The sequence below is a fragment of the Pseudozyma flocculosa genome (genome assembly GCF_000417875.1).
Source record: "Pseudozyma flocculosa PF-1 unplaced genomic scaffold scaffold00002, whole genome shotgun sequence".
Classification (NCBI taxonomy): Eukaryota; Fungi; Basidiomycota; class Ustilaginomycetes; order Ustilaginales; family Ustilaginaceae; genus Pseudozyma; species Pseudozyma flocculosa.
Window position 1 is genome coordinate 313,075 of NW_006920870.1, and position 13,780 is coordinate 326,854.

At 66.0% G+C, this 13,780-nt stretch overlaps 4 protein-coding genes across 4 annotated transcripts in view; 3 read left to right on the plus strand and 1 right to left on the minus strand.

Moving 5' to 3' along the window:
• Positions 1 to 775: 775 nt before the first annotated feature.
• On the plus strand, positions 776 to 2,002 carry PFL1_00776 (uncharacterized protein; the record flags this gene model as incomplete). Its single annotated transcript, XM_007878278.1, has 1 exon — positions 776 to 2,002. The coding sequence occupies one exon, from the start codon at positions 776 to 778 to the stop codon at positions 2,000 to 2,002; it is 1,227 nt and encodes a 408-aa protein (XP_007876469.1).
• Positions 2,003 to 2,387: 385 nt separating this feature from the next.
• Positions 2,388 to 3,517, minus strand: PFL1_00777 (uncharacterized protein; the record flags this gene model as incomplete). Its single annotated transcript, XM_007878279.1, has 4 exons — positions 2,388 to 2,473; positions 2,605 to 2,718; positions 3,091 to 3,145; positions 3,467 to 3,517. The coding sequence occupies 4 exons, from the start codon at positions 3,515 to 3,517 to the stop codon at positions 2,388 to 2,390; spliced, it is 306 nt and encodes a 101-aa protein (XP_007876470.1).
• A 2,435-nt stretch (positions 3,518 to 5,952) lies between these two features.
• PFL1_00778 (uncharacterized protein) lies at positions 5,953 to 7,132 on the plus strand (the record flags this gene model as incomplete). Its single annotated transcript, XM_007878280.1, has 4 exons — positions 5,953 to 5,968; positions 6,212 to 6,613; positions 6,718 to 6,939; positions 7,089 to 7,132. The coding sequence occupies 4 exons, from the start codon at positions 5,953 to 5,955 to the stop codon at positions 7,130 to 7,132; spliced, it is 684 nt and encodes a 227-aa protein (XP_007876471.1).
• Positions 7,133 to 8,914: 1,782 nt separating this feature from the next.
• PFL1_00779 (uncharacterized protein) overlaps positions 8,915 to 13,780 on the plus strand; it is a gene marked incomplete at both ends in the record, with an annotated part of 8,398 nt that continues 3,532 nt past the window's right edge. The window contains 3 exons of the mRNA XM_007878281.1: positions 8,915 to 8,959; positions 9,057 to 12,399; positions 12,533 to 13,776. Of these exons, the coding sequence (XP_007876472.1) occupies positions 8,915 to 8,959; positions 9,057 to 12,399; positions 12,533 to 13,776 (4,632 nt within the window). The remainder of the gene's footprint in view (positions 8,960 to 9,056; positions 12,400 to 12,532; positions 13,777 to 13,780) is intronic.

Consider the following 13,780-nt stretch of genomic DNA (forward strand, 5'->3'; position numbering starts at 1 on the left):
TACTCCGGTTCCCGGGTTTGGGTCCGAACCGTTAAGGGTTAACGGTAACTCGGACGGCGGGTCGGGTCTGGTCGAGACGGGCCGGGACTAGTTGGCGTGTCCTGTGCGTCGGGGGGGCCGAGGGGGCCGAGGGGGCCGAGGGGGCGAGCTTCTTCCCGCCCGGCCCGTGTGCCAGGGCAGTCACAGGCAGTCACAGCCAGCGAGGCAGCCAGGCATCCAGTCGGCTGAGGCCGATCGCCGCCTGCCCACGGCGGATTTCTATTTTCCTCGCCTGCCTGCTGGGCTGCGCACGGTGGGCGAGCGGGCGAGCGATCGGCGCAGCCCTAGCCTCGACAAGGCGGCGACTGGCACCCGGCCTGCATTCGGCCGGGAGGGCCTCACAGGCAGGCGACGCGCGTTCGCTGCTTCTCCACTTTCCAGGCAGCAGCAGCAGCAGCCACCACCCCAAACCCCCTCCCCTCTCTGTCTCGCAGCTCGACGTTATCGTGCCCAACCCGCCTTGGCATCCCTACTTCCATCACCTCGACTTCGACCTCAACCACCGCCAGCACCTCTTGCCGATACCGGCATCACACCAGATCGCCACCGAGCTGCCCTCGCCACTGCCCGCACCGCGCTGCACCCGTACCGCTTCGCATCGCTTCCTCGACCACCGTTAGCCCATCCTAGCTTTTGCACCCTCTGAGCGGACGCGCCTTCTAATCCTCGCACCAGCATAGAGAGATACAGCCCCCACCAACTCCACAACACCACCAAGGGAAGCGACGCACTCGCCATGGCCGACCCTACGCCCTCGACATCCACACAGCCGCCGTCGGAGCCCGTCCTGTCCCAGGACCCGGCCAAGGACAAGGCGCTCAAGGCGTACAAAAAGGCGCTCAAGCAGCACGAGGAGCTCTCCGAGTCGCTCAAGAAGTTGCGCTTCGGCCTCCGCGACCTCGAAAAGGCCTACGACAAGACCGAGGACGACATCAAGGCGCTCCAGTCGGTCGGCCAGATCATCGGCGAGGTCCTCAAGCAGCTCGACGACGAGCGCTTCATTGTCAAAGCCTCGTCCGGCCCGCGCTACGTCGTCGGCATCCGCGCCAGCGTCCCAAAGCACAAGCTCAAGCAGGGCGTCCGCGTCTCGCTCGACATGACCACCCTCACCATCATGCGCATCCTCCCACGCGAGGTCGACCCGCTCGTCTACAACATGAGCATGGAGGACCCGGGCGCCGCCAGCTTCGCCGGCATCGGCGGCCTCGGCGACCAGATCCGCGAGCTCAGAGAGGTCATCGAGCTGCCCCTGCTGAACCCGGAGCTCTTTATGCGCGTCGGCATCAAGCCGCCAAAGGGCGTGCTCCTCTACGGCCCGCCGGGAACGGGCAAGACGCTGCTGGCGAGGGCCGTGGCGTCGACGCTCGAGACCAACTTCCTCAAGGTGGTCTCGAGCGCCATCGTCGACAAGTACATCGGAGAGAGCGCCAGGCTGGTGCGCGAGATGTTCGGCTACGCAAAGGAGCACGAGCCGTGCATCATCTTTATGGACGAGATCGACGCCATCGGCGGGCGGAGGTTCAGCGAGGGCACCAGCGCCGACCGCGAGATCCAGCGGACGCTCATGGAGCTCCTCAACCAGATGGACGGCTTCGACTACCTGGGAAAGACCAAGGTCATCATGGCCACCAACCGGCCCGACACGCTCGACCCGGCGCTGATGCGGCCGGGCCGCATCGACCGCAAGATTGAGATCCCGCTGCCCAACGAGCAGTCGCGCCTCGAGATCCTCAAGATCCACACAAAACCCATCGCCAAGCGCGACGAGCTCGACTACGAGGCCATCGTCAAGCTCAGCGACGGCTTCAACGGCGCCGACCTCCGCAACGTCGCCACCGAGGCCGGCATGTTTGCCATCCGCGACGACCGCGACTACTGCGTCCAGGAGGACTTTATGAAGGCCGTCAGAAAGCTCCAGGAGGCCAAGAAGCACGAGTCCAAGATCGACTACTCGGCCGTCTAGCAGCGGCGGTAGCGTCCCGAGGAGGGCCGCCGTCCAGCGAGCAGGGACGGGAGAGGGGCCCCGCCTTGCCATCTCCGCCCTCTGTATCCACTACTACTGGCAGCAGCAGCACCGACAGCGGCTGCGGCGGCGGCAATGCAGACAGCTTTGATGAACAGAACGTGCCTTGGCAGAGGCAACGTCGAACGAGACGCGACCCTCTCGAGCATCGAGAAGGGTCCATGTGAACAGGCAAGCTCTCAGCACTCGAACAGATTGAGATTCCAGACTTGGCCCGAGCACAACAACGCCCGAGGCCTCGACAGACGCGTAGAGTCGATCCGCGAGGCTTGCAGGCGTCGCTCACTGCGGGCGGCGGGCTAGACACTCGGACCAGGAAGGACATCTAGTGGTCGCCGTGACCCGCGAGGTGACCGGCCTTGGAGTTGTAGTAGGCGTTCTTCTTCTTGCCCCATGCGATGATGCCGTATCCTGGCGGGAAATGACGAAGGAGCAAAGAGAGAGGGAGTGCGTGTCAGTACAGAGACACAGGCTGCCACGGCCAAGCCCAGGCGAAACGCAGAGGCACACGGCCCGTCGCTCGCGCCGAGACGGCCACTCACCGACAGCAAAGGGGATGGCAAAGTAGGGCGCCTGCTGCATCAGGCGCTTGTAGCCAAAGAAGATGTAGTCGCGAACGGCGTTCTTGACGGGGTTCTGCTGGAAGGGCGAGAGGGCTGTGGGCCGAGGTGCCGGACGAAGGAACGATGAGGTAAGCAAGCCGTCCCGAGGCACTGCGTCCCGTCTCACCCATGAAGCTGTGGCACGATGGGCGACCGATCCCGACGCTCGCACGGGCAGCCATCTCGTCGAATGAGGAGCTTCCACAGCACGGCGGGGAACCGGCGGCACCTTGGCTGAATGGAACGGAGGCTATCCCGCCCTGAGCTCCACGACCTTGGAGGACGGCCCGGATCCAAGGTACCAGCGTGCTCCTCCGCGCAACCTGCTGCGGTAGCGGCGCTCCTTGAGACTTCGAAGGACGGGCTGCAGCCGGAGGACCGTCGCTGAATCCTCGCCTGAGGTCGAGCTATCGAGCAGGCACTCACAGTACTGAGTGATGCCCTTCTGCTGGGGGCCGGCGAAACCTCCCCACCAGCCCATCTGAATGCGCGCGACGTGTCAGTCCCATCGAAAGGAGAGGAGGGCGGCAGGATGGACGGTAGCGAGGGCGAGGGCGAGGTGCAAGGTCGAACAAGTTGAGGATCGACGGGCGCAGCGAGGTTGGAGTCGCCGCCAGTAGGAACGACGGACAAGAAGTGTGCGGTCGGCAACGGGCAAGAAGGAAGGCAGAGTAGATGTCAGCAATCAGTGCAAAGGGACAAGCACGTCGAACGAGCCAGCAGATGCCGTGGTGGACGAAGTCGCAGGCCAAGGCTGGACCTGGCAGTCGGACGTCGGTGGGGGCGACGGGGCGACGCTCACGTAGGTGGGGCCCGAGGGCATGCCGCTGTGGGTGACCTGAGTAGCTCGCATTGTCGCTTTGGAAGTGCAAGAGGTGGTGGCTTTGGTGGTGGCGGTGGTGGTGGTGGTGGTGAACGTGACGGTGGCGACATCGGGCCCGGGGCGATCAAGAGGAGCCGGCGCCCGCGCATTTGTCAGGCGGAGGCGGCGGCGGCGGCGGCGGCGGGCCCGGCCCTGGTTTCCAGCATCCTTCTCGACGTCGGCGGTCCCGAATCGAACCGAGCCAGCCAGCCAGCCCGCCAGCGGTCCCGCCTTCACTCGGGCGAATGAACAAGAGTAGTCGATTGGGCGGACAGGGTCTCGATCACCTCGGGCCAGCCGTGCGGTGCCCTGCACGGCCTGCCTCTGGCTCGCTGCTGCTGCTGCCTTTTTTCCTGCAAGGCGGGCAGGCCAGCAGGGGCCTGTCGGACAAGCGCAGGCAGGCAGTCCGCAGGCAGGCAGGCAGGCAGGCGCGCGGGCAGAGGACGTTGGCTGGCTGAAGAGCAGAGCCGGCCAACCGAACCAGACAGGCAGGGCACGGCACCAGGCAGGCAGGGATGGCTGCGGCCCAGCAGCCTCAGACTCGGGGTCGAGGCCTGTGGCAGGCCAGGCAGCAGGGCCTGGGGCTCAGCGCGACGAGCAGGCCGGCCTGCCAGGGTCAGAGCCGCCTAGCCTGGGTCCGCCACCCGCCTGCCCCTCACCACCGCGTGCGTCCCCTCTGCGGTCTCGTCTCCTCCTCCTCCTCCTCCTCACCACCACCACCACCACCAGCACCACCGCCAACCGTCTACCCGTCCTCGCTCTCTCCTCTCTCAACAAGCTCGCCACCCATCTCGCCCCATCAAGATCTCTCACCGGCCCCAAACCGCTCTCAAGACACGCTCACTCCCAAGCTCTCGCAAAAATGGTCAGCATCACGTCCACGTCTCCGTCCTCATCTTCTCCTGCCTCTGTCCTGGCCGCCTCGATCATGTCGGAGTGGCCGCCCTTCGATCACATCAGCGGGAGGCCGAGACGCGACCGATGAAGCTGCGGCAAGCCCAGGTCATCACCGCCTTTGAAAAAGACGCTGCACCGGGCCATTTGCCCCAGTCAGCTATCGCCAATGCCAGCAGAGGCCGCATCGATGCTCGATGCGCGTCTGCCATGGCTGCCATGCCTCTCCGCCCTTCCAGTCAACCTGGCACGGGGCCTCGCACCCAGCTGAGTGCACCGGCAGCGCGGCTAGCCAAGGTCGGCAGCGCCCTTGGGCTCGCCACAGCGCATGCTCCTTCTGCGGAAGACGACTCTCCGTGCTGGAGTCGAGCAGCTTTCCATGCGAAAGGCTATGCTGCGCGGCACACACGGGGCGTTCGAGGCTCAGGCTCAGCCTCGAGGCGCGACGAGACGCAGGGCCGGTCGACTTGTGCGCGAGACCTCGCTGCAATCGCAAGCCACGCAGTTTCCGCACCCGTCAAGCTCAGCCGCACGCCACCTTGTCCACGGACGCCCGCCTGGCCCCTGGCGTCTGGCCTCGGGCAGCGCACGATGGTGCCCTCGGTCGCGCGAGTGCCGTCGATCTCGAGCGACAACAGGCGTCTGTCAGCACGACGGCGCGGGCGGACGACGCCGAGCATCGTTGCTCGCCTCGCTGGGGGCCCCGTGGATCGGCCGTCGATCTCGGGTAGACAGTGGCAAAGCTGGCATCTTGCCCCTGCCACCCTGACGGCGGATCACGCCGTGCTGCTTCCCGCCGTCGTCGCTGGAGGGCGACAGGCAAAGGCGCCGCCCGACGGTCGCGTGCGGGCGACATGCAGCCCGCTGCTCGGTGCTCCAGACAAGTGCGACGCAGCTGGTGGTGGCGGGCTAGCGGCTAGCCTCGGCCATGGGCCTCGGTGCACGCCTCGGGAACAGCACCCTGCCGTCTGGCAACAGTGTTGCCCTTTTCGCGTGAGCGGCTGAGCGACGGAGCGCTGAGCGGCAGATCGCTCGTCAAGCCGACCGCGTTAGCTGGCCGAGCCGCGAGTGTGACATCGAGCCTTGTCGACTGTGCTCGGTCTGTCACCGGCCAGACAGCCGCGACACCGCCGTCACTGCGTCGGGCACCTTCGGACGTGATCTCCGTCTTGTCGCGTTGCATCGAGGCCCCCGACCGCACCGCCTCGTCCCGTCACCTCGGGCTTGCCCCCGCAGCGAGGTCGCGTCTCCGGTCCTCGCGCTCTGCCTTCTCATCTCTTGGCGCTACCAGTCCACAGCATTTTAGGCCCCGGTCGACTCGGCAGCACGACGGCCTCCAGCACACCCGGCAGCCCATCGCGAAGCGCGAGCGACGAAAATCTGACCTGCAGCCTCTTGACGCCCCCTTCTCGCAACTTCTCCTTTTCATCCGTCCGTCCTCCATACATCGTCGCATCGCCACATCGCAAACGATTTCCGACTGTCTTCGACGACTCGCGCCACCCTCACTGTCGGCCGACACCTCACAGTCCATGAACCTCGACAAGCGTGAGTGAGGACTGCTCCTTTCCGACAGATGCAGTCATCTACGGGCACAGCACATGACGGCACCGTCAGAGGTTCCGACCACATGCTCGCGGCAGGGCCGTCGCCGACTTCGGCGTCTCGAAACGGGACGGCACCTGCTCACACCGCTCGTCGCTTCCGCTTCCGCATCCGCGTCCGTCGCCTTCGCCTTCGCCTTCGCCTTCGCCTTCGCCTCCGCCCTTGCCTCATACCCCTCTCTCGCAGCCCTCGACGCTCTGATCGCTGAGAAGCCCAAGAAGGGCGGCGCACGCGGTGGCCGAGGCCGTCGTGGCACCAGCCGTCCTGGCGGCGCCAAGGCGGCGGCGCTCGGCAACCGCGCCCAAAACGCCGCCGTCGTCGCCGCTTCGAACCGCAACAAGCCCCCGGTCGTCATCCCCGGCCGCGGCAACAACGCCGGCAGCAAGATCATCCTTAGCAACCTGCCGCTCGACGTCACCGAGGCCCAGGTCAAGGAGCTGTTCGCCACCACCATCGGCCCGCTCAGGAAGCTTGCGCTCAACTACCGTGCCAACGGAACCTCGACTGGCGTGTGCACCGTCGAGTTCCAGCGCGCCGAGGACGCCAACCGCGCCTACACCCAGTACAACAACCGACTGATTGACGGCAGTGAGTTGCAGTGCCGGCCCGTGGCCTCCTGCGTTGGTGGCTTGCCGAACGACTTCTCACGGCGTCGGATCTGCTGCTCTTGATCGATCGTGCTCCCCCAACAGAGAAGCCGCTCAAGGTCGAGGTGGTTGTCGACCCGGCTCGCATCGCCGCGCCCACCGTCGCTTCGGCGACTGTCGCGGCTGCCGGTGGCAAGGCCGCTGCTGGCCGTGCCAAGACTGCTACCCGTGGCCGTGGCCGTGGCGGCAGCTCGACCCGCGGTGGCGGTGCCAAGCGCGAGGCTCGTCCCAAGAAGACGATCGAGGACCTCGACGCCGAGATGGAGGGTGAGTGTCCATGTCGGTCGCCGTCTCGTTTTTCTTTATCTCTGTCGAACATCTGACAACTGATGCCCCGTCCTTTCTCTTCTCCTCGCTCTCACGCATACGCCCGTCGACACTTTGCTCCCATCGCCTGGTGCCACGCCGCGCTGCAGACTACAACAAGCAAGCCTCGAGCGAGACGGCGCCGGCCGCTTAGGAATGTCGCCGGACCCGGCTCTGCTGAACCGTCCCCGGGCGAGGCGGCATACCCTCCTGGCCCTCTACCACTCCCTCATGTCTCCGTGCCTGTTCTTCCGCTCTACAGACCGCCCACTACTACTCTCGAGAAGCTGTCCCCGCCGTCGCCGTCGCCGTCGCCGTCTTCGTCCACATACCACCCCCGAGTAAACTGTATCAAAACTACCACGTTCCAACGCCCCCCTCCCCGTCCGAGCCGTCCTCGTACCGCCCCTGCCTTCTGCCCGGCCGCATCTGCCCTCTCGTCGAGGATCGATACAGTAGTCGGATGGCCAGCCTAATCGTGGGCCATGTCGCAGAGGTGGCCCCTCCCTGTCGTCGTCAGGCGGTGCGGTGAGAGGCCGCCGTCGGCGTTCAAAAGAAGATGCGAAGAGAGAGGCGGCCAGGGTCCACCTCGGAACGCCTGCCGCGGCGGACGCTCCGGTGGGTCAGGCCGCCGGGCACGGCGAGAGCAGGCAGGGAAGAGTAGAGGGAGAGGGAGACAGCTAGAGAGAGAGAAGAGAGGGGCTGCACCGTGCGCCCGCTCCGCTCGGCGCTGCTTTGACTTTTTGACGTCGTTGGCGCCAGAGTAGTGTACGTAGTCTGCCAGCCGCGGGCCGCCATGGATGTGGGGTTGGCCCACACAGGGCTGCCTGGACTGAGCTTCCCTGCCCGCCCTTGCCTCACGTCCTTCACCATCCTCGATTCCATCCCTTTGCCGCCCCGTCGCATCCCTTCCCGCCTTTATCGCCTGCTTTGCTCTGTTCGGCTGCTCGCTCTCTAGCTCAGCTACCCGACACCTGAGCAGGCCGCGGCGGCGACTCCTCCTGCCCTCATCGGAGCGGCCTAAACTGCCCCCTTTTGCCCTTTCCTCGCTCGCGCATTCGAAAAGTCGCCGGATCGGCTGGTTTGGATCCGCCTCTCTAGCTTCGCTGGCTCTGTCACCTTGGCACGCGGCCCTGCCGCCCATCTGCTCACTTCCCATCCTGGCGCCCGGGAGGGACCTTGGATCGTACGCTCGGCCCGTCAGAGTTGATTCTCGCCCGCCTCGGAAGCCCATGGTCTGACGTCCTGCACAAGTCTCCCTTCTGGACTGCCCCGCTTCACCGCTGGACGGCGGCGAACTGGCTCAAAGATGGAGCCAGCCAAATCCTCGCTCGAGGTTCGAAGGACCACCGACGGCCAAGCCGCCGTACAAACCTCCAACGCCAGTCTGGCCTCACCCTCGGCCTCGAACCCGACCCCGACGACGACCTCGCACTCGCACTCGCACTCGCACTCGCACACGCACTCGCCCGCTTCGCCCGCCTTTCTCTCGCCAGAACCCCAGCCTGTCGCTACGCCGACCGGAAGCCCGGTGGCCTCCTCGTCGCCAGCCCTGCACAGATCGGCTTCTCAATCTTCGCTGACCGCAGACGCATCGACGATCGTCACCAACTACCCTACCTATCGCTCGCCAAGGCTCGGTGGCAAGGGGAAGCTCAACGAAAACTCGTCTCCTTCGCCTTCACAATCGCCAGCGCCGCCCAGTCCGACCAATCTGGGCGGGTCTGCGCATCCTTCCCCATCAGCGCACTCTCCTGCGACTCTCGCGGTGCCGGCAGATCCCGCCGCCTACGCCGGCACAGCCAGCCCCACCATCGGAGAGGGCCGCTCATGGTCGGCCACAGAGTCGAGCGGCTTGCCCGCAACCGCTCATCCATCCCCTCTGCTCTCGCTGTCGCCCGAGAGGCTGGCAGAGAGAGACGAGCTCCTTTCAGTGATGGAGGCCCTGAACAGAAGCGACGCTGACGACCTGACGAGCAGGGTGGGTAACGGCCCGTTCGAGGGGAGCGCCCTCTGCAAAAGGGGGATAGTACGCTGACGCAGCCGACGTGGCCTCGTTGACCTCGAAACAACCACAGCTCCATCTCGGGGGGCATCTCCACCGACTCCTGGTGGAGGGCTCGCACGGCGGGCATGGCCGTGACGACTTCCGCGAGGAGGGCGGCTTCGTCGTCGTGATTCAGCTGCTGTCCTCGCTCGAGAGCTCCAGCCCGCAACACAGGCGCAAGAGGGCCTTGTCTCTCGCACGGGGGGACGTCAGCCGTGCCGAGACCGACTTCACTGGCGACAAAAAGGTTACGCCCGACCCCGCTGCCGAAACAGGCGGAGCGGGCGTGGCGGAGGACGATGACGACGATCCCGAGATCCGCGAGCGGCTCCGCGTCGAGATCTTCAAGCTCGCCCTCTCCATCCTCTCGGAGTCCATGCAGCAGCACCCGCTCAACGTCAAGGCCTTCGACGAGACGGTGGGCTGGAAGCACCTCGGGTCCTCCATCGTCCTGTCGACCATCGGGCAGACATCGCCGGACCATCTGTTCGGCTCGCTGCTCGGGCTCTGCATGGGCGATGTTTCCACCTACAGCGGCAGGATCGACAGCCTTCGGCGCGAGATTGAGAAGCAGGCGGCGCAAAATCAGGCTACTGGAGAGGGGGACGCAGCGAGCGGGGCGGGAGCCGAGGCTGTCATCGCGGCCCGAGCCCAGGAGGTCTGGTCCGCACCCATCGTCTTTCCCAATGCGTCGCTCTTGGTGCTCGAGATGATCCAGGGTCTTGGCCGGAACGACCCGCTGCTGAGCAAGATGGTTGCAGGCATCCTCGAGAGGATGGCCACCTCGAGCAAGCGCAACCAGGCGCTGCTTGCAGGGACTGGTCTGGCTTCTCGGCTGCTCGAGCTCGTACTGCGCCAGGACGGATCGGTCGACGAGGGCCGCCTGAGCTACCTTCGCATCGTGAGGCACCTCTTGGCCCTCGGGATCCCTGATGTCGATGGTCGCAAGATCTTCCGCAACCTCGTCGAGTCCGGGGTGCCCCTCGAGCAGAACACGCTCCTCGACCTGCTCCTCGACGTCTCGCCGCTCTCGCGTGAGCGGAACAGCATCACCTTCACCATGGCCGAGTACGGCCACGCCTCCGTCGCCTTCTCCACGCTGCGGCGCCCGTTTCCGCCGGGCCCAGACTCGAGAGGCTTCACATTCGTCACCTCATTCTGCATCGACCGCATCGAGCCGAGCCTGCCGCTGGAGCTGCTGCACATCTTCGACGCCCACCGCACGTGCTCCGCCAGACTCACCATCGAGCCCGGCACGGGCCTGCTGACCTACTCGACGCTCCATCAGCCGCCGCCGGTCCGGTTCAAGGCGTTTCAGTTCGTACCCGGGCGCCTCTACCACATCGTGTTTGCGCACTCCAGGCCCAGGGGTGGCGCCAAGTCGTCGCTCGTCCAGCTGTTCGTGGACGGTCTCCTGATCGAGGAGAAGCTGGCACCTTGGCCGCCATCGCCGCCGAACCTCGGGAGCCCCGTCCGCGCGGTGCTGGGCTCTCCACCCAACGCCCAGGCGCGCATGTCTGGCGAGATGGGCGGATCCCACGGCAGCGGCGGCGGTCGCATCAACCGGCTGGTGTGGTCGCTCGGCCCGACCTGGCTGCTCGACGACCTGCTGCCCGTCGACATGCCGCTTGTCCTCTGCGAGCTCGGGCTGCGCTACTCTGGCAATGCCCAGGACAGCCTCGGCCGCTTCCTCACCTATCGTGCTAGCGCCCAGATCAACCTGCGGCTCGACGCCGTCGCCCGCAGCTCCGGTGCCAAGGCCGAAAAGGAGCTTGCCCGGCACCCGCTCGTCATGGCGGTCGCGGCCAAGTCGTCGGAGCTGGTGCACGAGGACCGCTTCTACTTTGTCCTCAACGCGGCCAACACGGCTCAGCTGGAACGCCTGCCTCGCCGCTCGGCGCCCGAAGGCGGCGCGGCCGATCCGTCGTACCGTTCGTCTTCCACCGTCATCCTCAACCAGGCGCTGCCCATGACGCGCGAGGCGATCGGCGCATCGTACGGCTTCGCCAAGCTGTACGGCGACCCGGTGCTTTTGATGCCCAAGGGCACCGACGAGCTGGTGTGGAGGCTGGGCGGCAGCTCGGTGCTGCTGCAGCTGATTGACGCATCGACGACGGCGCTCGCGCTGCGCAAGACGCTGTCGCTCTTCTTCGACCTGGTCTCGTCGTCGTGGCGCCTGAGCGAGGACGTCGAGCGGTCCAAGGGCTACGAGGTGCTGGGCCATCTCCTCCGCAGCAAGGCGCACATCCTGGAACCCGCCACCCTCGAGCTGCTGCTGGCCGCCATCGGCATCGACTTTGCGTACATCGAGCAGTCGGTGCTGGTCAACCCGTTCCTCTACCGGATCATCATGCTCGACTTTGAGCTGTGGTCCCAGACGAGCGAGTCGATGCAGCTCGTCCACCTGGACCACTTCAAGATCCTGCTGAGGACGTCGCGGCATCGACGCTTCAATGCCAAGCGGGTCGCCAAGATGCAGATCCCCAAAAAGATCGTCTACGCGCTCCGCTCTCGTGTTTACGGCACGACGGCGGCTCAGACGCTCGTCGTCGCGCTCCGCGCCGTGCTCAACAGCGGCTTCACCGACGCATCGATCCGCATCGTGACGTCGTACCTGGCCACCGAGCTGTGCCGTGGTCCCGAGGCGCCGCTGGCCAAGGCGCCCATCGCACGGAGGTCCAACACGCTGGTCGCCGGCGCCCTCGACTCGACGGATACAGAGGGCCTTTCGCAGCGACTGTCGGCCGGCAGCGGTGGGGATGCTGCCGGCAGCGGCAGCAGCGGCGGCGACGAAGACCCGACTGTACCGCTCCAGGTGTTCGAGATGCTGTCGGAGCTCGTCCTCGAGAAGCCGGCGTACCTGCAAAAGTTTGCCGAGGCCATCAACGTCAAGTGGCTGCTGCTCTTCTTCCACCCTCGCGCCGAGCGGAGGGCGGTCTCGCTGGCCCTCGAGCTGCTCGTCAAGCTGCTCAACCGCCCAAAGCTTGGCTTCGCGGAGCGCTTCACGGCCGCGGGCGGCTTCAAGGTCATGGAGCGGCTCCTTCCGCGCTTCTGGTCGACGCCGATGACGCTGTCGCTGCTCTGGTCGACGCTCTTTGGTATGGACGGCGCAGGCGTCCCGGCCCTTGTACCGACGTTTTCCCCGGCCGCCGATGGGGGCGCGGAGCGCACCATCTTCTGCCCACCCGCGATGCGCGCCATCCTCTCGTGCGCCAAAGAGGGACTCCGTTCGGTGGCACTGCGCGGCGACGAGCCAAAGCGCAGGGCGCACTTCCAAAAGGGCAGGCCTTCGGATCTGCTCGAGCCACCGACGAGCAGCGACCGGCCGAGGCATGCGCGGAAACGGAGCCAGTCGATGAATGTCGACGTCAAGGGTGAGTCCCGACCTCGACAGTCTGCAGAGAGAGATCCCGCCCCTGTGCAGCGACGCGGGCGACGCTGACCAGCGCTTGCCGCGCTTGCCGTGCTTTTGCGACTCCCACCTCGGGCTTTCCGCCGTTCGATCAGGTCTGCAGGAGGCGTTCAAGACGTCGAACGAGCTCGGCGTGCTGCAGGAGACGCTCGAGCTTGTCCGCGCCCACGCCTCGGCATCTCACTTCTTTCGAGAGGTGCTCTTCTCGCCCATCGTGCTTCGCGGCCTCATCGACGCCATCTTCCCCTTTGTGGGCACAGATCGGAGCGGTTCTGACCTCGCAGGGCACGGCAAGCTGGCCACCGACGTGGCCGAGCTGTGTGGCCCCGTGCTCGATATGCTGGCACGGCTCGCGGTCGACTCGATGCTGTCCACCCGGTCGACGGCCATCGTGTCTGCTCTGACCACAGCGCTACCGCCGACCGATTTGGCGAGGCAGGCTAGCTTCCGCACCTCGCTCTACGCCGACATCACCGTCCACCTACGCTCGGCGATCCAGCAGACGCCCGACGTGGCCCGCTCGGCCACCGAGGCTTTGGCCGAATTCATCGAGAAGGCGTCCGAAGACATCCTCAACGGATCGCCGCTCGAGGGTGCCCTGTTTGGCATCATTGTCGATCTGCTGCGCCTGCTCGATGATCGTCCCGAGCTGAGCCAGTCGCGCGCCACCTCGCTGCTGCTGCTCAGCCTCAACCGCATCCTGCTACATCGGCTCACGCTCGACGACCGCATCCTCGCCACGCTGACCGAGATCACCGAAGCGCAGAGCCTCGTCTTTCTCGACGCCAACAAGGATCCGACCTTCTTCGAGTGCCTTGGGAATCGGGTGCTCTACTACCTTGCCACCAGTACCGACGAAGACGTGCGGCAGCTCGCCTTCAACCTGCTCAAGCTGATGACGCTCTCCAGGCCGACCGTGGTCGAGTCCATCCTCGCCGACGGCAAGACGGCGCCGGACCTCCTTGGCGCCAACACCTCGACCGTCGGGGAGATGCTCCGTGTTGAGTCGCCGCAGGGCGACGGCAGCGCCTACCCCTATCAAGAGTCGTGGGACGGCTTCTTCAAATCCCGCGAGACGCTCAAGGCGGCCGCCCATCTGGAGCGGGTGCAGCAGCTCCACGAGATGCTCAAGCGGGTCGACACACGGGAGCAAGCGGTCATCAATACCGAGAGCCGGATGGTCGCCTGGCACGCCAGCCTGTGCGAGGCCGAGCAGGCAAGGTTCGCCAAGTTCGCCAGCGACGCCCGCGAGATGGACGCGTTTGCCGCCACCGAGTGGCGGGGCCTGCTCGCCGGCCTCGAGCGCGAGCGTGCGCTGCTGGCGCCTGCCGACGGCGGCGTAA